The following is a 23217-nucleotide window of genomic DNA, read 5'->3' on the forward strand; positions in this document are numbered from 1 at the left end:
CCTGAACAAGTGGCTAGGCCTGTTCATTTGTTTTTTGTTTTTGAGATGGAGTTGCTCACGTTGGAGAGCAGTGGCACGATCTCGGCTCACTACCACCTCCATCTACCAGGTTCAAGCAATTCTCATGCCTCAGCCTTCCAAGTAGCTGGGATTACAGGCACATGCCACCGTGCCCGGCTAATTTTTGTATTTTTAGTAGAGATGGGGTTTCACCATGGTGCCCAGGCTGGTCTTGAACTCCTGACCTCAGGTAATCCACCAGCCTCAGCCTCCCAAAGTGCTGGGATTGCACCTGTTCATTTGTTAAGCAGTTTGCTAATACCTGATGAGGTCTATTCATTGCTATACGGCAGTGTTTGATTCAGATAAGTATCTTAATACAGTCACATTTCTACATGTCAACTTTAAGGTTGTTCCCAAATAGTCATAAAGAACAGGATACTCAGGTATGTAAGATCTTAGAGCCAAGGGAGAGTATGGAAATGGGTGTTCAGCTGGTATTAACTGTCATAAGTGGGATTAGGAATTGTGGGTTTAAGGAATTAAAAACAACCAACTATTCTACTTGGCTTTTAATCTCGTCAGTTATGAGTCAAGCCTATTTACTTGTAAGGGAAGAGATAAGGTAAAGGAAATGAAAAAAACAAAAAAAAAATTTGGTGGTTGGTATGGGGAATTCAAGAAAGATAAAGTTTTGTAGAAATAAAAGGCTTGATGAGCTGGATTGGAAACCCAGCACAGTTGGAAAAATTGAGGGTTTTCAATCACCAGGCATATCTTTAAAGTGAATAAACTGAGATTCAATTAGTATAGGGAAGGAAGTGAACAATGGTACAGCAAAAGGGAGTCCAAGGACCAGAGGTCTCAGTGGGAGTTTTGGAAAATGAAGAGAGGCAGCAAGATACTGGAAAGAGCGTAGACAGTACAATGAGCAGTAAGCAAAGCATAATTTCCCAAAATAGTCTTATTCAGTATTTCCTTTAAAATGTTTGAGCGTTTTGCCCATCTCCATAGGCACATTGTATTGTCCTCTTTAAAATACAGAATGTACTTTTTAAAGATGGAAATACATTTGAGGTCAGGCATGGTGGCTCACGCCTGTTATCCCAACACTTTGGGAGGCCCAGGAGGGCAGATTGCTTGATGAGCTCAGGAGTTCAAGAGCAGCCTGGGCAATGTGGCAAAACCCTGTCTCTTAAGAAAAATACAAAGATTAGCCAGGCGTGATGGCACGTGCCTGTAGTCCAAGCTACGTGGGAGGCTGAGTTGGGAGGATCACGTGAGCCCAGGAGGCTGAGGCTACAGTGAGCCATTATCATGTTACTGCACTCCAGCCTGGGCGACAGAGTGAGACCCTGTTTCAAAACAAGAAATACATTTGAAATTAATTTAGGCAATTGTTGTTCAACCTGTGGTTAAAAGTATGACAGTTAACTGAAAATTATTAAGTTGACTTAAAAATATTGTTGACTTAAAATTATTTTGTATTCAAACAGGAATGATTGTGATAAATATGTTTTTCGTATGCAAAAATATCATAAAAGTAATGGTGGTATTGTCTGGGGCAACATCAAGAAAAAATTAGTAAGTATTTTTCTTTATCCAACACATATCTATGAAACAACTTTAATATATGATAAACTGTGGTAGTTATAAGTGATGTGACAGTCCCTGTCCCTAAAGTGATTATAATGTAATAAGTTACAATAATGAAGCCATGAATGAGGTAAGTACATAGACTGAAACATTGGAGCAAGGAGAAAATGGGTAAAAACTTTGATTTTTGGGAAATGAAGGGTGGTAAAAATATACACAGGTCAGGGAAGGATATTTCAGGCAAAACACAAAAGCTTATCTGTTCAAGGATTAAAGAATAATTCAGACTGAGTCATGATTCTCATAAAATAAGACATTTCATCAAATCCTATGTAGCTTTAAAATGGTTTCAAGTGTTTTTCAGATGTAGCTACTTAATTTTATTTTTTTACATTCTAACATTTAAAATCCAACTACAGAAAAATTTTTAACTAAAAGATGCCTTAATAGAATTATCTGTATCCCTCAGAGAAAAGATTAGGACAATCCTTTATCCCCTTGAATTACTTTTTAAATTTTTAATTTTCTGATTTTAATTGCAATAACTGATTATCAATCAGATATAAGTACTAGGATTCTGAAAAAAGTATTTCATCTCAAATTTCGTCAAAGTAAGTAGCTCATCTCAGAGAATGGTAACTTATGGGAACCCCCTTGAGTCCCTTGCTTTATGACACTGAGCAAGTTACTTAAGCTTTCTAATATCATTTTATTCATGTGTGGTATGATAATGGGGATCATGATTATATTGATTTATGTTACCAAATGATTTTGAGGGCTAAATGATATAATATAGTGTTTTACCTCATGTCAGAAAAAAATACATTTATATCACAGTCTGTGAGCATGAATTTGTATCTCAAAAATTTCTTCAAACAGTACTTACTCTTAGTATAGGGGCTATTATATTTTTTATTCTGTTACTTTTTATTTTTAAAAGATTTAATGATTGCCAGCCATGGTCAATAGTTTGATAAGCATTGTAATGTGTGTGAGCATGTACTTCAAACTTGCCATTTACATTACCATTTTAGCCAAGAATTTCAAGTACAGAGAATTAAAATTCTGCTAGTACAAAACATTGTACTGTTAAATTAACAGACTATAGGTAAAATACAGTAATTACTATTCTGTATAGTAATTACTATACTGTAATAGTATAGTATTGTAATTATAATTACTATATATAATCATGATAAATTTTGTTTATATTTTACGTTTACTAAACCAGTATATTCATTACCTAATTAGTACATTTTGGCAACTTTTGGAGGCCCATAGACTATCCTTTAACTGCTATAGCATTAGTTTATAGTTATGAGTAGTGTTTGCCAGCAGTGGAAAACAACATTGAGTAAGTCATGGTTCTTGCCCTGAATAAACCCAAAAGAGAATTAGGCATTTCACAGATAATTATAATGTGATTAAATGTTGTTATAGGCATAGTAACCTATAGTTCAAAGTAACCTGGGGATAAGCATGCTTAATTTTGTCTAGATTTGAGGTAGATTTCACCAGGAGGTACCATTTAGCTATTAATAGTAACTCTTTTATAGGTTGAAACTGATTTCTCAACTCCAACACCAAGAAGGAGAACCCCACTTAACACAGGTAATATACTTACAGCTTTCTTTTGTGGCTCAGTTCTATTATAAGGTAGATTCTTTATTTAAATGGTATTAAAATTAATTGCTCTCAAGTGGACAGACTTAGCATTTTATTCCTTATAGTTGTTTTCAGTTTTATTGAAAGTACTTTTAGAAATTTATTAATCTTTTTATTAAACTTCTCTTCACAGATTTAGGAGAAAACTCTGGTATTGGAAAACTTTTCACTAATGTTGTGGAATCTTTAGATGAAGAAGAGAAAGATTATTATTTTTCAAACTCTGATTCTGCATAGTAAAATGAGAAAATATGATTCCTGGGATTTTTACCATAAAGCAGACAGTGTGTTTGTATTTTCAACTGGAGTACATGTATTTTCTTTGTAAAGTAGCTTCCTATGAAAATGTGGACTTCTTTGAAGGTTTTATGTGTTTGTGTTCAAACTAAAATATCCTTATTGCTGCAGCTTACTAAAAATGTAAAGAAAATTGTTTTTGCTTGTGTAGACATCTGTACATTTGTTTTTGCATATTAAAATATATAGATACTTTTTAAATATGCATCCAAGTCTTTTTACTTTAAGAAAAACATTTCCCAAACAGATTTTTTTTTTTTTAATTTCAAGAAAATTTTGCTACCATTTAAGTAAGGGAGGGTGAGAAGGATGACAGAGGTTGTACTGGTAGCTATTGAATTCATGAAAACTTTTAAGTTAGCATTTGTTACCAGTTATTATCCAAGCCAAGGTAGGATTTGTTACCAGTTGTTATCCAAGCCTAATGTTTAAATTACACATTGTTGGAATTAAATTACACATTGTTGACATGCTCCTCTCCTGATTGTTTTTATTTTATGTGATTGGCATATCTATGAAACCTATGTATATTTAGTTTATTGCTTTGCCATTATTTTACTAGATATTTATTTTATTTTACTAAATAATTATTTTACTAAATAATTATTTACTATTTTGTTCTCTAATTTTTAAGTGTTATTTACATATGCAGATACAGCTTAAATATTTTGACTAGATTAGACAGTTAATAGATCCACCATTAGTAATCAATATATTATGTCATAATAAACATCCTTTTTCTTTCACTGAAATTTCGTTTAGAAATAAACTTATTTTCGCTTATTATGTTTTGAAACTTGACATATAGGATATTTTCCTTCTGGCCAGACATTCATCTACCTTTGTTCTCTATTTAGATTATTCAAATAAAGTTAGTTTGCTTTTATAATATTTGTTTCTTGTTTGTTTGTTTGTTACTAATTACTGGGTGATAGAAATAAAAACAAATCACGAGTGGTCCTGTTTTAAGTGTCCTCAAAAAAAAAAAAAAAAAAAAGTAACATTTTCTTGTTTCTTAAGTGTTTTAGTCAGAGCAGGCCTGGTGTCATATACCTGGGAGGTATATTTCAACTACCTGGGATGCTGAGGAAGGAGGATTGCTTGAGCCTAGGAGTTCAAGGCTGAAGTGTGCTATGATCATGCCTGCAACTAGCCACTGCAGTCTAGCCTGGGCAAGAGAAAAAGACTCCTCTTAAAATAAATAAGTAAATAAAATAAAATAGTAATAATCAGCAGTTGTATAATTACAGGACTCATGGAAACACTGTAAAAAGAACAGTGCAATTGGACTAAGATTATTCTTTAAACTACTATGATTATTTCTGCCATAAAGACCATTGGTGGATATAGGATGGATCAAAAGAAAGGTTTATTTTGGAGTGGCCAAAAAAAAATGCTGTTGTATTACTTGAGTTGCCAATACTTGATCTAATACTATACTGCTTGGAGTTAATGGATAGTGTTTTAGGAGTTAAGAAGGTGGTTAAATCCCTTAACAAAAAGTAAAAAGGTAATTGAAATGGCATAAACTTGACTCAAATCAAGAGTCTGACCCCTACTGCCTATATATTCCCTTGTCCTATCAGAACTCCTTCAGCGCCTTCCCTATTCTAAGGTATCTCACCTGCCAGGTATCTGGTTTGTCCCATTTCTATCAGGTCATAAGATGAACTAATAATAAAGTTTAAGGTAAGTAACCTCCAAAGGAGACTTAAAAGTGGAAAAGAAAAAGACCTTAAGGACTTAAATAATAAGATGGATAATCAATGGTTAATGGCTACCAATGAGAGTATAGGAGGAGGCTATTGCAAGCCTAAATATGGATAGAGCTCTCCACACAGAAAGCATAAATAAATAAATCCTCTAGGTTATGTCTGTAACACCATGTTAATGTACGTAATTTTTTTTGTCTGATGGGTACACACACAGCTGAGTCTGAGCATGTGGTATCTCTGAGGTTGAGGGACTGCATGATTCTGGCATGCAGCTGGGGCAAAGCACCACCAGATGCCCCTACCCACAGTCCCTGCTGACAATGTAGCAGCAGCATGATGCATGAAGATGTAGCACAGTGGAAGGAGAAAGGCTCCTTTCCTCCTGTCAAAGCTTAGCATTGTGCTCACTACTAAAGGAGAAATACTCAAAAAGTCCAGTTACAGAAAATTGATAACTGCACACTAGGCAATAACTTACAGTGTTTCCTCTCTCTGGTTTTGACAGAATTATTGAGCAGCAGACATAAGAAGTCAGCTGCTTTCAGACAAGTTGAGAGTTGATACTATCTCAAAGGAGCTAAGCAGAATAACTTTTTTGTCCCCTTTTATCAACACCATAGAGTGAAAGAGAATCATATCTAGTTTCTGGGTTCTGCTTCTAGATTTGCCAGCCTAAACTTGAATAAGTCACTTGTTTCTGGGCATCACTTTTATCATTTGGTAAGAAAGGGAAGAGAAGTGATTTGAATTACATGAGCTCTGAAGTCCCTGCCAGATTTAAGGTGAGGAAAGCTCTCTGCGGTGAGGCTGGTTCAAGTACCCAACAATGTAATAGGGGTAAAAATGAGGCTGAGAATAAAGGACTCACATAATTAAAGGCTGCTTTAGTACTAGACTGACTAGAAGAAAGATGTCATATATATTGCAGATACAAGCAAAGCCTTCTTTTTTTGTTTTTGTTTTTGAGATACGGTCTGACTCTGTCGCCCAGGCTGGAGTGCAGTGATGCGATCTCGGCTCACTGCAAGCTCCCCCTCCCAGTTTCACGCCATTCTCCTGCCTCAGCCTCCCAAGTAGCTAGGACTACAGGTGCCCGCCACCACACCCAGCTAACTTTTTTGTATTTTTAGTAGAGACAGGGTTTCACTGTGTTAGCCTGGATGGTCTCAACCTCCTGACCTCATGATCTGCCCAGGATTACAGGCGTGAGCCACCGTGCCCGGCCCCAAGCAAAGCCTTCTTAATGTCATCAAAGACAACAGAATGGATCAAAACAGTAAATGTAATGTGGTCAACATAATGGGCCTGAATTCAGTAATTTATATTAAAAAGAAACTTTCTAAGTCCAAACCAATATACCACCTTGAATATATTTCAGCAACAAAAAAGAGTAAGGTAGCTGGGAGTTTGTATTAGTCTATTCTCACACTGCTATGAAGAAATAACCCAAGACTGGGAAATTTATAAGGAAAAGATTTTAATTGACTCACAGTCCTGCATGGCTGCGGAGGCCTCAGGAAACTTACAATCATGGTGGAGGGGAAGCCAACGTTTCCTTTTCCACATGGCACTAGGCGTGAGAACTGCAGAGTGAACAGAGGAAAAGCTCCTTATAAAACCATCAGATCCTCTGAAAACTATCACTAGAACAGCATGGGGGAACCGCCCCCATGATCTAATCACCTTCCAGGAGGTCCCTCCCCAACATATGGGGATTATAATTCAGATTACAAGTCAAGATGAGATTTTGGTTGGGGACACAGCCAAACCATATTAAGAGTTCATATTAACAGATTTGACAGTACTTAACTGGGACACACCTCTGGTCAGATAAACATTCAGTTAAGTTTTCTACTTTCCTAGTTACTGGGTCATTTATCTCACAACCACCCATCACCCACACCTTACCAAGTACACATATTTAGAATCGGTACACTTGAAGTATACTATCTACACATGGGAAAAATCAACAAGTTGGCTGTAGTTAGACATATCAACTTTACTATTTATCACAACAGTACAACTTTAATCTTGGGAAACATTCCAAAGTATATCTCTAGCTTAGCTTTTACTTTCTTAAACTACCCTTAGTAACACTTTTAATAAACCTTCTTTTATTTAATAAAAAAAATTAGTTTCATAATCTAGTCAAAATGATCACCAAACATCAGATTTTTGTTTTTAATAATTTATATAATCTATATAAATAAAAATATATACAATATAAAATATATTTAAGGAAATATTCTATTTACAAATAAACATAATCACAAAACAGCAATGATTATTGAAGTGCATTTAATATTGTGAGAGTTCTTTGAAAACCCCATCTTGAGCAGCCTGATTATGCATCAGATTTCAGTCTATCTTGGTTAAGATCATTTGGTAACATTTGTATGTCAAATACATAGTGAATGTATCTATAGATCTCCTCAGCCTTCTGATGAGTTACTTGCGCATACATGGAGATTTCTTGAGGTGTGCTGAAAAATAAATGAGACAAAATCATTACACTAGGACTTTTGGCTTTTATAAAATTTAATATTACCTAAAGAACACCAAACACAGTAGCCTTTAAGGAAATCATCTCAAGCATTATCCGTCCAGCTGATGTCTTGAAAATTAGTTTGGATAAAACAGCTACTTGGTTCCTTTCCTTAAAATTATCTAGAAAAACAATTCCAATATCTTCAATGAACTGAATGTTTTTGTGTTCCCCAAAATTCATATGTTGAAGCCCTAATCCCAATGTGATGGTATTTGGAAGAGGCAACTTCGAGAATTAGTTGATAAAGGTGGATATCCTCGTGCACTTATAAGAAGAGGTCAAAGAGCTAGCTAGCTCTATTTCTGCCATGTGAGGATACAATGAGAAGGCAGTAGTCTGTGACTCAGTACAAAGCTCTCTCCAGAACCCAGCCATATCTCAGACTTCCAGTATCCAGAACTGGCAGAAATAAACTTCTGTCATTTATAAATTACCCAGTTTATGGTATTTTAGCATTGCAGCATGAGCTAAGACAGTATCTGATGTAGGCCTTTAATTAAAATAAACTACATTCTAAAATCTCCCTCTTCAAGCAATATAAATGCTCATTTTTCTTGTTACAGAACTGAACAGCCCAGAAATGTTAGATTGCAAGGTCAAATGTAACTGCTATTTATTGTCTCTCCACAGAGCTCTAAGGTTCTCAAAGGAAATCCCTACACCTATTTTTTCTTTTTTTCGATTAATGTCCCTCAGCTTCATATAGTAACTAATATATGTTGGCAGGCAAAAAATGTTTACTGAATAAAATCTAACAGGCACGATGCCTCTTAAATTTTTTTAACGTTAAACTTCTATGGAATGCTTTTAAGAATCTTTTAAAAGTAATCATTTAAAAATATTACAACAGACATACCTGTTAGCCATCCTTTTCACAGATGAAAACTGGTGACACATATTTAATGCAGTTATATAACTTATATTAGGAATACTTAAATAAAACTGGAGTGCCTCACTTTTACTACTATTCACCACTGTTGGAACATGAATACCAACATTCTTTCTTTGTTCCACTAAAGACAGTTCCTTTAGCAAATCTGCAGTTTCTTCTTGGCAGGAACTGAAAAGAATTCGGATTCCAGCGCCAATTAAGGTAGTCAGCAGGTTGTCATAGCTTTTTGTTCTCCTAAACATCCTTGATGCGTCTCCTAAATATTTATATTTAGGGAAAGGCAAACTTTAGTAACTAATATCAAGTAGAATCATTAATATACTTTATTTTATTAAAATCCCAAGATCTACACCATTGGCAAACTAGTGCCACATTCTGCTAATGAGAAACCCTACAACTAATGTTTCTCAAATATCTGAGAAAGAAAATAGGGATAACTATGAGCACCTTGAGCTGGAATCAACATAGAAAGGTGAATAAGGAAGAGCTTATATTCCTACATAATTCACTCCTGAAGGCCAAGATTGTATTACTCATCTCTAATTTTTCATGCTAGCTCTGAGGAAGGGCGCATTAAGTACTGGTTTAAGTGATATAAAATTATCTTATGTATTTATTCCAAAGAATCACTCAACAATTACCCTGTACACCCATTTTAATGTCATCTTGCCAATTAGTTCCCTACCCTTTCTTGTTCATTTTCTATTCCATATTCTACTTAAATCCTTTTATTGGTATTCCCTATCATGGCCCTCGATACTTTTCTATAACCTTTGCCATGTTACTTTCCTGTCTACTCCAAATCTATTTCCTTTATCCCTGACTTTTCAAATTAAAAAGAGGCTGGGGCTGGGCACGGTGGCTCACACATATAATCCCAGCACTTTGGGAGACCGAGGCAGGCAGATCACAAGGTCGAGAGATCGAGACCATCCTGGCCAACATGATGAAACCTCATCTCTACAAAAAATACAAAAAAAAAATTAGTTGAGCGTGGTGGCACACGTCTGTAGTCCCAGCTACTCAGGAGGCTCAGGCAGGAGATTCACCTGAACCCAAGCAGCAGAGGTTGCAGTGAGCCGAGATTGCACCACTGCACTCCAGCCTGGGTGACAGAGCGAGACTCTGCCTCAAAAAAAAAAAAAAAAAAAAAAAAGGCTGGGCACGGTGGCTCATGCCTGGAATCCCAGCACTTTGGAATGCCAAGGCTGGCAGATCACCTGAGGTCCAGAGTTCGAGACCAGTTTGACCAACATGGTGAAACTCCGTCTCTACTAAAGATACAAAAATTAGCTGGGCATGCTGGCACATACCTGTAATCCCAGCTACTCAGGAGGCTATGGCAAGAGAATTGCTTGAACCTGGGAGGTGGAGGTTGCAGTGAGCTGAGATCGTGCCAGTGCACTCCAGCCTGAGTGACAGAGCGAGACTCTGTCTCAAAAAAAAAAGGAAAAAAAAAATTGGGTAACCAAAAGATAAAATGACTTATCTAAGGCCACATGGTTCACCAATGACAAAATGGGGATGAAAAAGCTGCCCAATTCCCACACCAATGTTTTGCATAAACTACACTATTACCAAAAGTATAAATGTTCAATTCTTCTGCAGTGGCTTTCACAACTACATGATTTTACTTAGTTCTCATAATATCACAAGATGAATAGGACAAGTGTATTATTAGTTCCTCAGAGGGAGTGACCTGTCAGTGCAATGTCTCATAGAGAAACCATAGAAACGGTGTGTCTTCTGATTCCGTATCTCATGATCTTTTCACTGTTCTTGAGGGCTCGCCATACAATTGAATAATTACTGCAGAAATAACCTACCTGAAGCTCCAATCCTGCACTTCTAAATGCATCCTAGGCACCCACTTCAGTGACCCACTGAGAACTCGATCTTAACGTGTTCAAAATTAAACTTTCCTTGTCCCTCTTATCTGTTGCTTCCATTATATTCATAATTGCAATAAACAGTACCACTATTTAACTGCCCAATAACCAAGAAGTTGGTCAACTCAGTAATTCTCAACTCCTCCCACCAACTCTTGCTAATCCTGACTCCTTAAACATCTCCCAAATACTACTCCTCCTCCCCATTGCTGCCTTATTTAAGGCCCTCATTCTTCGTGGGTTCCTGAAACAGTCTTATGTTTGGCAGATTTGCCTTCAATTTCCAACCCTTCAGTTCTCATAAGCTGCATTTAAATACAATAACTAATGAAAGCCATTATGGCTGCATGAAAATAAGAATGACATTCACCAGTCAGGTGTTTATATTTTAAGAGTTCCCACATCCTAATAATAGAAGAATAAACTAAGTTAACAGTCAAGTTCCTTTACAGTCTTATAAACAAAGATATTCCAAAATACAAACCTGTTTTTTCTCTGTCCTTTTCCACAATCACACATATTCTTTCAAACATACTCTGCAGGTGCTGGATCTGCTCAATGAGCTTATTCTTATTGATACTATTTAACATCTCAGACTGAGACCTCCTTTCCACCACCATGCGGTTACTCACGATGTAATCACAGCCATTAAGAGGACAAACTTCTACTTGCAAACCATGAATTGCTCTTAGGGAAGAAATTACTTCTAATCCAGAAGTTATTTCATGACCGCCTACAAGAATACAGGTTTCTTTTCCTTCCTGTGGAAGTCTAAGAGAAGTATGTGTCCCAGCTAAATGTGGTCTTGAATTGGAAGAGGATGCCCCTGAAGCGCAAGAATCCTCCAAAGCACTACCATCCTGAAAAAGTGGAAAACATTGGTCACAATCAGGTGAAATACATAAATGTGCCATAAGTGTCTCATGTCCAAAGTTGATTCTCCGTACTGAGAACGTCCAGTTTTCTTCCTTCAATTTGACCAAAGTGACAATACATGAAGGAACACGTAAGTCACTATTCTTACACCTCAAAAAACTATAAAGCTATAATTAACAACAAAAGCTAAGAACAGTAGGATGTAAAGAAATAGGAGAAAGTCTAAAAATGAACAGGAAAGGAAGTAAGTGTTAAAAAAGAAAATTATAATTTTTAGCCTAGAGAAAAAAAACAAATGAATGGAAGATGAAATAATCTTAGAGCAGATTAGAGTTCATTGTGAAGAATAAGGAAACCAGACAAGACATTTTTGAAAAATAATAGGAAGATTAAATAACCAGAAAGTATCTCCAGTTGAAAACAACTAAACCTGTTTAGTTTTAAAAAACTAACATGTTTGTAAAAAATACTTAGAAACACATAAATGGTCTGACGAGAAAGGAAGAAATACACCGAGGTCAAAAACAACATGGAAGTGAGAATTTTGGAAGTTACTTAAGCCAGAACATACCCAGCTTTCCTTTCCAAAGTAATCTGCCAAATCCTGTGAACCATGAGCTCCTCTTTTTGCAGAGGCACAGGGCACGGGAAACAGTGCCAGATGTCCGAACCTCTGTCCCCAAAAACGGTTAAACATTTTTATAAGCGCAAATAAAAAATAAATCTACTCCATAAAAAGCAGAAAGGAAAAAGTAGCTGTCAATCTTGATATCTGGTAGAGAGGGAAAAAATCTCAGAATTGGTATCGACATACCGGCCCTACAGCCCTCATGTAGGCTTGTAGCCAGAATACACAATATCTGTGTGATCCACAAAAAGCAAGTAATAAAATGTGCTCTCAAAAAAGAAATGCAAATGGCTCTTACAAGCTATATGAATGTATGAAACTGAAAGAAAAAAGATGCTTTCAACTTTGCTATGCAAAGAAAAACACAAATTTGAAACTATATGACATGCCATCTCTCACTAGGTTGACAATATTCTCTGTTAATAAAGTTCTGGAGAAATCAGAAACTCTTTTACAATGCTGGTAGTAATAATATGGTACAGGGCCAGGTGCAGTGGCTCACGCCTGTAATCCCAGCACTTTGGGTGGCTGAGGCGAGTAGATCATTTGAGGCGGGGAGTTCGAGACCAGCCTGGCCAACATGGTGAAACCCTGTCTCGACTAAAAATACAAAAATTATCTGGGCGTGGGAGGCGGAGTCTGCAGTGAGCAGAGCCACTGCACTCCAGCCTGGGGCGACAGAGCGAGACTCTGCCTCAAAAAAAAAAAAAAAAAAAAAAAAAAAAAAGTACAAACCCTATAGAGAAGTTAGCAATATCTGGCAACATTACATATGCATTTACTTTTTACAGCAATTCCAAGAAATTAATCCCAAAGTTACACCGGCAACATTTAAGAGAATACAAACATGGCTATTTATTATAAGAACAAAAGATTAGAAACAACCCACATATGCATCAATATAGAAATGTTGAATAAATAATTACATAATCATACAATGGTATACGTAGCTACACAAAGTAATGAGGAATATATATCTGTATATTACTATTGAGTGAACCTGAGGATAGTTTTAAGCAAAAAAATCAAGACGGGATAAAGTACGTACTATATTTTACTAACCTATCTAAGGAAGATTAAAAATATAAAAGCATCTAATTATATATTTCAAACAATGTATAAACGAGCCGAAGTATATAGATATTTTTAATTATTACCTTTGTACAAGGAAGGAAACAGTGAAGGACACAAAAATAAAACTGGAATTTTTTTTTTTTGAGATGGAGTTTTGCTCCAGTCGTCCAGGCTGGAGTTGTATGGTGCAGTCTCAGCTCACTGCAACCTCTGCCTACTGGGTTTAAGTCATTCTCCTGCCTCAGCCTCCCAAGTAGCTGGGATTACAGGTGCCTGCTACAACACCCGGCTAATTTCTATATTTTTAGTAGAGACAGGGTTTCAAACCATGTTGGCCCGGCTGGTCTTGAGCTCCAGACCTCAGATGATCCACCCACTTCGGCCTCCCAAAGTGCTGGGATTACAGGCGTGAGCCACCGTGCCTGGCCTGGAATTTGTTGAATATAAATTATTTTGTAGATTTCAATTTGGGACCATGAACAAAATAAATAAAAAGACATCCCATTTTCATGCACTGAAAAATTTAACATTATTAAGATGACAATACTACCCAAAACGATCTATGTATTCAATACAATCTCTTTCAAAATTCCAAAAGGATATATTGCAGAAATGGGAAAACCCATACTAAATTTCATGTATTTCAAGGGACTCTGAATATCTAAAACAATCTTAAAAAAAAAAAAAAAGTTAGAAAACTCAGACTTACCAACTTCAAAACTTACTATAAAGCTACAGGAATCATGACAGTGTGGTACTGGCATAGAAAAAGACATATGCCAAAGAAATGAGAGTCTAGAAATAAACCCTCACATATATGGTCAATTGATTTTAAGCAGGATAGCCATGCATCACCACCAACAAAAGCTGGACTTTTACATCATTAACAAAAGTTAACTCAAAATGAATCAAAGGTATACACTGAAGAATAAAAACTACAAAACTCTTACAAGGAAACATAAAGGAAAATCTTCATAACTTTGGATTTGCGAAGATGTTCTCTTCCCATACTTGTCAGCAGATTGCTCTAGTTACTTGGTGTTTGCTAGACTGGTGGGAGGGAGCACTAGGAGTGTGGAATTGGTGTTTTCTATTGTCCTGGTTCAGCCATAGTCTTGGGCAGGACTTGTTTCCGTAGGTCTCGAAGGTAGGAATTTCTCAGTGATCTTACTCTCCCTCCCAGTTATTAGAGACCTCTAATTGTCTAGGCTTAAGATGTTTTCCTGCCCTTCTTCCAGTTATAGAGGATATTTTTCTTGTTTCCTTCCTGATCTGCAGTCTTCACCTAAGCTCTGAGGGCGATACAGTTTGCTGCTCTTCCCCCAGTAGCTTAAAGCTTTTTGTTCCGTAGGAGAAAGTTGGAAAGGAACAAGGTGAGGCATGGTTCCTTTTCCACAGCAATTGCTTATCTCTTCCCCAAGGACTGTACTAAGAAAAAGGGTTTTTCTTATTCTCAGTCTTTTTTGTGAATCCCTGATGAGTGTGTGAAGAACCCATGAGTGGCTGTAAATTCCCCGTGTGTCTACAACTCCCAGGGGTTCTAAGCTTTCATGCTAGTCCATTGCCTTTTGTAATTCACTAACGTTTTAGCTGAAACTTTTTTTTAATTTTTTTTTTAGAGAGTCTCACTTTGTTGCCCAAGCTGGAGTACAGTGGCACGATCACAGCTCACTGCAGCCTCAACCTCCCGGGGTCAGGTGATCCTTCCACCTTAGCATGCTGAATAGCTAGGACTACAGGTATGCACCAGCATGCCAGGCTAATTTTTTTGTTATTTTTGTTTCGTTTTTCTTTTTTTTGAGATGGAGTCTCGCTATGTTACACAGGCTGGAGTGCAGCACCTCTCCCTCCCAGCTTCAAGCAATTCTCCTGGCGCAGCCTCCTGAATAGCTGGGGCTACAGGCATCTGCCACCATGTCTGGCTAATTTTTTGTATTTTTAGTAGTGATGGAGTTTCACCGTGCTGGCCAGGCTGGTCTCAAACTCCTGACTTCAAATGATCCCCCTGCCTCGGCCTCTCAAAGTGTGGGATTATAGGCGTAAGCCACTGCCCCCGGTCAGCTGAATTATTTTTACCACACTTTATAGTGTTCTGTGATTGCCATGAATCAGCAAGCTTTTCATTGGAGGGGCCTGTTTTTCCTTAAATATCAGCCTAATTGTTTGCCCTACAACCTTAGCTCTGTAATGGTTTCAAGAAAACATGATTTTGCTGATGACTGGCTCTTTGTTATAGTAAGGATGGGAGCAATACTCCCTCTACCTTTCTACGTTGTAACTTAAGGTAGACTTTCTATATTTTAACATAATAAACTAAGATCAACATCCTAATTATTCAGAAATTATCGCTAAAATATATTTAATATTTAATTTAAAAAAAGAATAATAAATGTAATGAAGGAGGAAATGGCCACTAAAGAACTAGAAGAAAATAGTGAAAGTACTTAGTTATCTTGGAGTATGGCTTCCTAAACATGACAACAAGGTCAGGAAGTACAAAGAAAAAAAATGTAGGCTGCATAAAGAAGTTATATTTCATATAGCAAGAAACACTAAACACAAAACAAAAAAGCAAATAAAAGACAAGGAATACTGTTTGTAATATTTATGACAATGCAAATATTAGTATTTTTAATCTGTGAAGATTTTTGTCAGGGTAGTCTATTTTATGCCTTTTCAAATTTACCTCAAAAATTCTTTCCCCTCCTAATTTCAAGTAGTAAGAATTATACTATATGTAATTTTATTCACTAATAGTAGAAAACTTAAAACATCTTTCCATTAAGATCTACTGATCCTTTTTCATAGTGCTCTTCAAAGTATCACTAGCCTGTATCTATTTTCTAGTTAGGACATACCAAAGTAGAAATACTGCTTAAAGTGTTAGTGATTACCAGTGCTTATTTCTCTTTTCAAAGTAAAAAGCACTGGAGTGTGGTGTGGGGGTGAATGGGCATCTCTGGTAATTTGAAGCCCAGAAGGGCAGTGTGGAGGCACCCAGCCTCTGTAGCCTCATCTCCACTGCCCAGATAGAGTTAGCCCAGGGTCAGGAGGGACTCTTTCTTGTCGAGAAAAGCCTAGGATACTGAGACAGTCGCAAATGTCACTAGTGTGAATTACAGCTGAAGAAACTACACAGAAACTACACTACTGTATCCACCTAGAACCAAGGCCAACACACCCCACCAAACTGACACCCTAAGACCCATTTATACAAATAAGTCTTTCCCCGGGAAATTACTCCATAAAACTTCATGAGGTGAATGTCCCACTAGATGTGTAGAAATCAACATAAGGACACGTCATATATGAAAAAGCAAGGACATGATACTTCCAAAGGAACACAATAAGTCTCAAATAACAGACCCCAATTACAATGAATTATACAAAAATAGTAATCTTGCCAGGCATGGTGTAGCATGTCTATAGTCCCAGCTACTAAGAAGGCTGAGGTAGGAGGATCACGTGAGTCCAGGAGTTCAAGTCAGCAGTGAGCTATGATCGCACCTGTGGATAGCCACTGTACTCCACAACACAATGAGAACTCATCTTGGGATTTTAATCTCTATACTATCGATGAGGACATTGAAACTCAAAGAAATTAAGTACTTTCTTGTTCTCCAGTCTATTATAAAGACTTAATGTAGTCAATCTTTTCCTAACAATGCCTTCAAGAAATAACTATGCCTCCCCCACAAAAAAAAAAACTGGGGACAATTTGCAACTGGAAACACAAATATGAGGACCATTGTGTGGACACTGTCAAGCATGTGGCTAAGGCAGAGTGTGATGAAACTTCTTGGGGATAAAGAGAAGTAGAAGCAGAGAGTAGAATAGTAGTTAGTACAGGGGTTAAGGTTGGGGTGGAGGGTGTTGGTCAAATGATACAAAATTTCAGATAGGAAGACTATAGTCAATTACAAGGTATTTTATCTCGAAAATCACTGAAAGAGTAAATTTTAAGTGTTCTCAACCAAAAAATGATAAGTATTTGAGGTAATACATATGTTAATTAGCTTGATCTAGCCATTCCACAATGTATACATATTTCAAAACATGTCCTACTTGATAAATATATACAATTATTTGTCAATTATAAAAATTATTAATTTTTAATAAGTATTTTCAGTCTCACTCCTAGTTAGGCAAACAAATGAATCAATATATACGGCTCCTATTATTTATTTAACCCCTATTTAGCAAAATTACTATAACTATAAACTCTTAAAAACAGGAAACAGTTTTACAGTGATTCTTCTAGAAACAGCACAACAGGGAGAAGGTAAAACTGGACTACTTAGCAGTCATTCTGGAAGGAAGTGGAAGAAAACTTTAAGGAAGGACACCAGTTGGTACTCCCAAACTCCTTTACCCAATAAAAAGAGACTTACATACCCAAAGCCTTCTGAGAAGAAGAGAAGTTAATCTGGGAACTAGTTCTAGGTCTTTTTTTTGTGTTTTGAGATGGAGTCTTGCTCTGTCACCCAAGCTGGAGTGAAATGGCACGATCTCGGCTGACTGCAACCTCTCCTTCCCAAGTTTCAGAGATTCTCCTACCTCAACCTCCCAAGTAGGTGGGACTACAGGGATGCACAACCATGCCCAGCTAATTTTTGTGTTTTTAGTAGAGATGTCATTTCACCATGTTGGCCAGGCTAGTCTTGAACTCCTGACTTCAAGTGATCCACCTGCCTCGGCCTCCCAGAGTGCTGGGATTACAGGCATGAGACACTGCACCTGGCCAAGGAACTAGCTCTGAACACGTAATTACAATTAACTTTGCCTTGCAGAAAGCCCTATTTTCCTACATCCTTTTAATAAAATTATCAAGTTTCCTTACACAGTGTTAACAAAACATTAACATATTTAAAAAATTAAAACCTGAGCATCCTGTGAATTGCCCATATAATTTTGTGTATTGTTTTCTTGTTTGAAGACATTTTCTTCAAAATTTTTTGTTAATTTTTCTTTGACCTAGTTATTTAATACAAAACACATACATAAGAAAGAAAAAGAAAAACTTCTGGTAACCATCTAAAGACATTTTTCCTTTCTTTGATCCATACCTTCTGTGGAACTGGAAATTTTCTACAGTCTTTCTGTGAATCAACAGTAGTGAAGGGTGGTGTCGTAGACTGGACTTTATTATGATTTTGAGGTTTGAAGTCAGAGACTTCAGAAATTGTATCCTTTAAATTAAGTGATGTCGGTTTGCTCTGCTTTGGTGATTGATTAACTACTGGATTAGAATGCATCTTGGACTGCAGAGAAGATCCAGAAGGCACTGAATTTAAACAACAGTCCTGTTGTTTGTTCTTCTTAACAGTGCTTGGGTTAACTGCAATATTAGATTCTCTTTTATCATTTACATTGTTCTCCTCCTCACTTGAATCATCTGGTAAAATAATTCTGGATAATTTCTTTTTTGAATGTGCACAGTTTTGTTCCCTCATTTGTTTTAGCATTACTGCACGTCGGGTTTTATACTTTTTACTGCTACTTGCAAAGCCATCATCAGTTATTAAGTTAAAATCAACACAAACTTCTTCTTCACTTGATTGGCCTTTGCAAGACTCCTCCTCATCAACACAAAAACTATCCTCTAAATAGGTTTCATCTTGTTCAGGAATCTACAATAAAAACATAAGAATATTTTACATTTATTTCAGACAATTAACAGGTATTTAAAACATACTTCAAAGCACATGAAATCTGCATTAATATTTGTTTAATTTACTTTATTAATTCAGCCACTTACTCAACTAACATATACCAAGTACATTCTTTGTGGAGGAAAATGAGTTTGAGAATAAAGGAAAAGAATGATTTACCATCTAGAAATTTAAGGTTTAGTAACAGCAGGTAGAAAGTAAACAATAATAATAGATGATAAATGCTATATAATAAGCACAATGGAAGTACAGAGAGTACACATTACCAAGCTGAACATGGCAATTTATAAACAAACATGACTAATATGAAAATGTTATCCTTGGCCGGGCGCGGTGGCTCAAGTCTGTAATCCCAGCACTTTGGGAGGCCGAGACAGGCGGATCACGAGGTCAGGAGATCGAGACCATCCTGGCTAACAGGGTGAAACCCCGTCTCTACTAAAAAATACAAAAAACTAGCCGGGCGCGGTGGCGGGCGCCTGTAGTCCCAGCTACTTGGGAGGCTGAGGCAGGAGAATGGCGAGAACCCGGGAGGCGGAGCTTGCAGCAAGTTGAGATCCGGCCACTGCACTCCAGCCTGGGCGACAGAGCTAGACTCCGTCAAAAAAAAACAAAAAAAAAAAGGAAAATGTTATCCATAAATGACATAACCTATAATTTTCAGAATATAACATTTTTGTGAAAAAAATAAATTTTATCAACCAAGGACAAAAAAGGGATTTTTTTTTTTTATTTTTTGAAATGGGGTTTCGCTCTTGTCGTGCAGGCTGGAGTGCAATGGTGCAATCTTGGCTCATTGCAACCTCTGCCTCCAGGGTTCAAGCTATTCTCCTGCCTTAGCCTCCCAAGTAGCTGGGATTACAGGCATGTGCCACCATCCTGGCTAATTTTTGTCTTATTAGTAGAGATGGGATTTCACCATGTTGGCCAGGCTGGTCTTGAACTCCTGACCTCAGGTGATCTACCAGCACTGGCCTCCCAAAGTGCTGGGATTACAGGCGTGAGCCACCATACCTGGCCAAAAAGGGATCTTGAGAATTCATTTAGTCGAGCTTCCTGACTTTGGGCAGAAATTATCTCAAATAGCTCTGAGAGCCCAGTTTTAGAAACAAAATGGAGGCTTCATTAACAGGAACATATTTCAACCTCACCATCCAGAAATTCTCCATTATATTTCTATAGTTCATACCTGTGAGAAAATGTTTATGTTTTTATGTGTCTTATGAATCATTTTGTACTTATTGTTCATCATCGGACTACGTAAAGATTTCATGTAAACAGCTCTCATTTCAGCATCTGTGTAAAGATAAGAATTTAAGACAAAGTAGCAAAATTATTTAAATGAATAATTGAAGTATTTATTTCAATTATTTATTTCAATGATTGAAGTATTTAACTTCAATCTATTTCAAATTTACTTGATTCAAACCTTGTGCAAATATTTTATACAAAGACAATAAATATTAAAAGATGTCTATAAACAATTATTGAAAAATATTAAGTTAGGAGTTTAGCCTTTGAAATCAGATCATCTAGTTGAGTGATCATGGACAACTTAAGTTCCGTGCTTTAGCTATCTCTCTGAAAATGAGGATTGAAACAGACTTTTCTTTCAAAACAAAGGTATACAAAGACCTTAAAAATGTACCAGATTTACAGAAGTTTCACAAAAACATAAGAAATCTAGACAGAAAAGCAAATATGCACTAAAAACATTAAAACCCACAGCCAATAAAAAGTATGTTTCATAATTTTCAGTTAAGGAAAACCTGGGTGGCCGGGCGCAGTGGCTCAAGCCTGTAATCCCAGCACTTTGGGAGGCCGAGACGGGAGGATCACAAGGTCAGGAGATCGAGACCATCCTGGCTAACCCGGTGAAACCCCGTCTCTACTAAAAAATACAAAAAACTAGCCGGGCGAGGTGGCGGGCGCCTGTAGTCCCAACTACTTGGGAGGCTGAGGCAGGAGAATGGCGTGAACCCGGGAGGCGGAGCTTGCAGTGAGCTGAAATCCGGCCACTGCACTCCAGCCTGGGTGACAGAGCGAGACTCCGTCTCAAAAAAAAAAAAAAAAAAAAAAAAAAAAAAAGGAAAACCTGGGAAACACCTTGGTTTTTTTTTATGCCTAGCATTTTTAAAAGTTATGATGAAAGGTACTTGAGACATGATACATAAAAACAAAAGATAATGTGAATTTCGAGGTACTTAAAAAAAAAGCTTTGAAACTGTACATAGTTCAAACATACTGTGTCTGCAATGGAATTTCAAATCTCTATAATCGCCATCTAAACTGCTTCATCTGCAGCCTTCCCCATAATATAACAGCAACTATATCCTTGTTGCTCAAGCTTACTGACTCGTCCTTTTTTTCTGATCCATCAGAAAATCCTGTCAGCTTTATGTATCCAGAATTCACTCTTTCTCACTCTCCTCAGTGCTACTATCTTGGTAGAAGCCACTACCATTCCTTGGTTGGAGGACCTCAACAGTCTCCTAACTGGTCTCAGTCTACCTCTGTTCCCCTACAGGTCATTCTCAACATAGAAGCTACAGAGATTCTACTAAATTATGTCAGATTATGATCTGGCTGCTATTTATCTGATCTTCCTACTACCTTCCGTTTTCCCTCATTCCAGTCACAACACTGTTCCTTCAACAGGCCAGAAACACTACCGACTCAGGACCTTTGCACTGGCTGTTGTCTTTGTATCAACATTCTTCCACTGGATTATATTGTAAACCTGCAAAAGCCACTTCTGTTAATGAACATCGAGGGCATAAAACCTTATCCTGCAAATTATATCAGCATTAAGGACAGTACTGAGAACACTGTCTTTAAACACTTTTTTCTTAAAAGTCACAAACTTTGAGAAACTTTGTCACTTTAAATAATATCAGAGACTGCAAAAGCAGAATAAATGATGAGATCTGTGAAAGATTAGAATACTGAAGAGATATAATCAGAATATTTCTCACTTCTGTTACAGTCAATCTGAACCATCTCCTCTAAATGTATTGTATGTAAGATCTGTTCAAACATTGGATGAACACACTGTTTTCCGAAAGTAAACTGCTTTACTTGGCAAATTTAATAAATTTAGCTTTGTATTTCAGTTGGTCTTAACAATCTATATCACTAAATCTCTCTTCTTCTAGTCTCTGATGATGTCGCCTTCTCAATGAAGCCTATTCCTAATTGCTTTATTTAAAATCACAGCTAGGCTGAGTGCAGTGGCTCACAGCTATTGACCCAGTACTTTGGGAGGCCAAGGTTAGAGGACTGCTTGAGGTCTGAAGTTGGAGACCAACCTGAGCAACATAGTGAGATTACATCTCTACAAAAGGCCAAAAAAATTAACTGGTCATGGTGGTACATGCCTGTAGTCCTACAGGAGGCTAAAGCAGGAGAATCTCCTGAGTCTAGGAGTTCAAGGCTGCAGTGAAATATGACTGCGCCACTGCACCCTACTCTGGGCAACTCTGTCTCTAAAAAAATAAAATTAAAAAATAATAAAATGGCAACTCGTCTGTTATTTATACCCCCAACCTCAATCACTCCAAATTTTTCTCATCTTGTCCAACTTTTTTATTTTTCTGTAATTTTTTATCTTACAATAAACTAAATAATTTAGTTAGCATATATACTGTCTCTTTCCATTTGAATGTAGGCTTCATAAGAAGAAATTTTTTGTCTATTTTGTTCATTCATATACAGTTCCTAAATGCCTTACGTAGTACTAGGCATGTAGCAGGTACTAAACACGTGCGAAATGAACATTTCACACCTCAGCAACCCAGGTCAATCTGAAAAGAAATATTCAAATTAGCAGAAGCCTATAAACAACCAGTTTAAAATAAAGCAAGTATTAGAGAATTTGAATGAAAATGACCAAATAAATATTTTGCACATACCACATTTAATTACTTTTAAGGTCTAGTTTCATTAAAAACTGATTAAAATATTTAAATATAAGCACATACAAACATTGAAAAAAATCTGAAGGATCATTATAACATTTACCATTTATAGCCTGTGAAAGTTGAGTTTCATCATTTAAAAAGTCAAGTAATGAGGAATCTTCTTCATTTTCTGACTCATCATTTTCATCTGATGAAACATATTCTGCATCTTCTTCAGAAAGTTCTGCTTCATCATCTAAAAACTTCCTAGCTACATGCTAAGACAAATTAGAAGACATGAAGATATCATTGAGAAAATAATTTTCTTTCATGATTGGAAATGATTCTGGAAAACTGATTTCTTATCAATGCTTTTAAGATTAATAAAATAATAAAAACAGAAAATTTCTAGGCCCAGTGTGGTGGCGCACGCCTGTAATCCCAGCACTATGGGAGGCCGAAGCAG

At 36.8% G+C, this 23217-nt stretch overlaps 3 protein-coding genes across 7 annotated transcripts in view; 2 read left to right on the plus strand and 1 right to left on the minus strand.

Moving 5' to 3' along the window:
* MIS18BP1 (MIS18 binding protein 1) overlaps positions 1-3765 on the plus strand; it is a 54208-nt gene extending 50443 nt beyond the window's left edge. For both annotated transcript variants that reach the window (XM_050795812.1, XM_050795813.1), the window contains 3 exons: positions 1497-1584; positions 3153-3207; positions 3395-3765. In XM_050795812.1, coding sequence (XP_050651769.1) covers positions 1497-1584; positions 3153-3207; positions 3395-3498 — 247 coding nt within the window. In that variant the 3' untranslated portion in view covers positions 3499-3765. The remainder of the gene's footprint in view (positions 1-1496; positions 1585-3152; positions 3208-3394) is intronic.
* The window catches only part of FKBP3 (FKBP prolyl isomerase 3), a 466553-nt gene that overhangs the window by 367307 nt on the left and 76029 nt on the right, over positions 1-23217 (plus strand). The gene's annotated exons all lie outside the window — the stretch shown is intronic.
* The window catches only part of FANCM (FA complementation group M), a 72745-nt gene continuing 56259 nt past the window's right edge, over positions 6732-23217 (minus strand). For all 4 annotated transcript variants that reach the window (XM_050795804.1, XM_050795805.1, XM_050795803.1 and 1 more), the window contains 6 exons: positions 22873-23029; positions 20042-20148; positions 18247-18810; positions 11087-11462; positions 8678-8969; positions 6732-7756 (listed from right to left, as the gene is read on the minus strand). In XM_050795804.1, the coding sequence (XP_050651761.1) occupies positions 7618-7756; positions 8678-8969; positions 11087-11462; positions 18247-18810; positions 20042-20148; positions 22873-23029 (1635 nt within the window). In that variant the 3' untranslated portion in view covers positions 6732-7617. The remainder of the gene's footprint in view (positions 7757-8677; positions 8970-11086; positions 11463-18246; positions 18811-20041; positions 20149-22872; positions 23030-23217) is intronic.

This window comes from Macaca thibetana, chromosome 7 (assembly GCF_024542745.1).
Source record: "Macaca thibetana thibetana isolate TM-01 chromosome 7, ASM2454274v1, whole genome shotgun sequence".
In the NCBI taxonomy this organism is placed as follows: Eukaryota; Metazoa; Chordata; class Mammalia; order Primates; family Cercopithecidae; genus Macaca; species Macaca thibetana.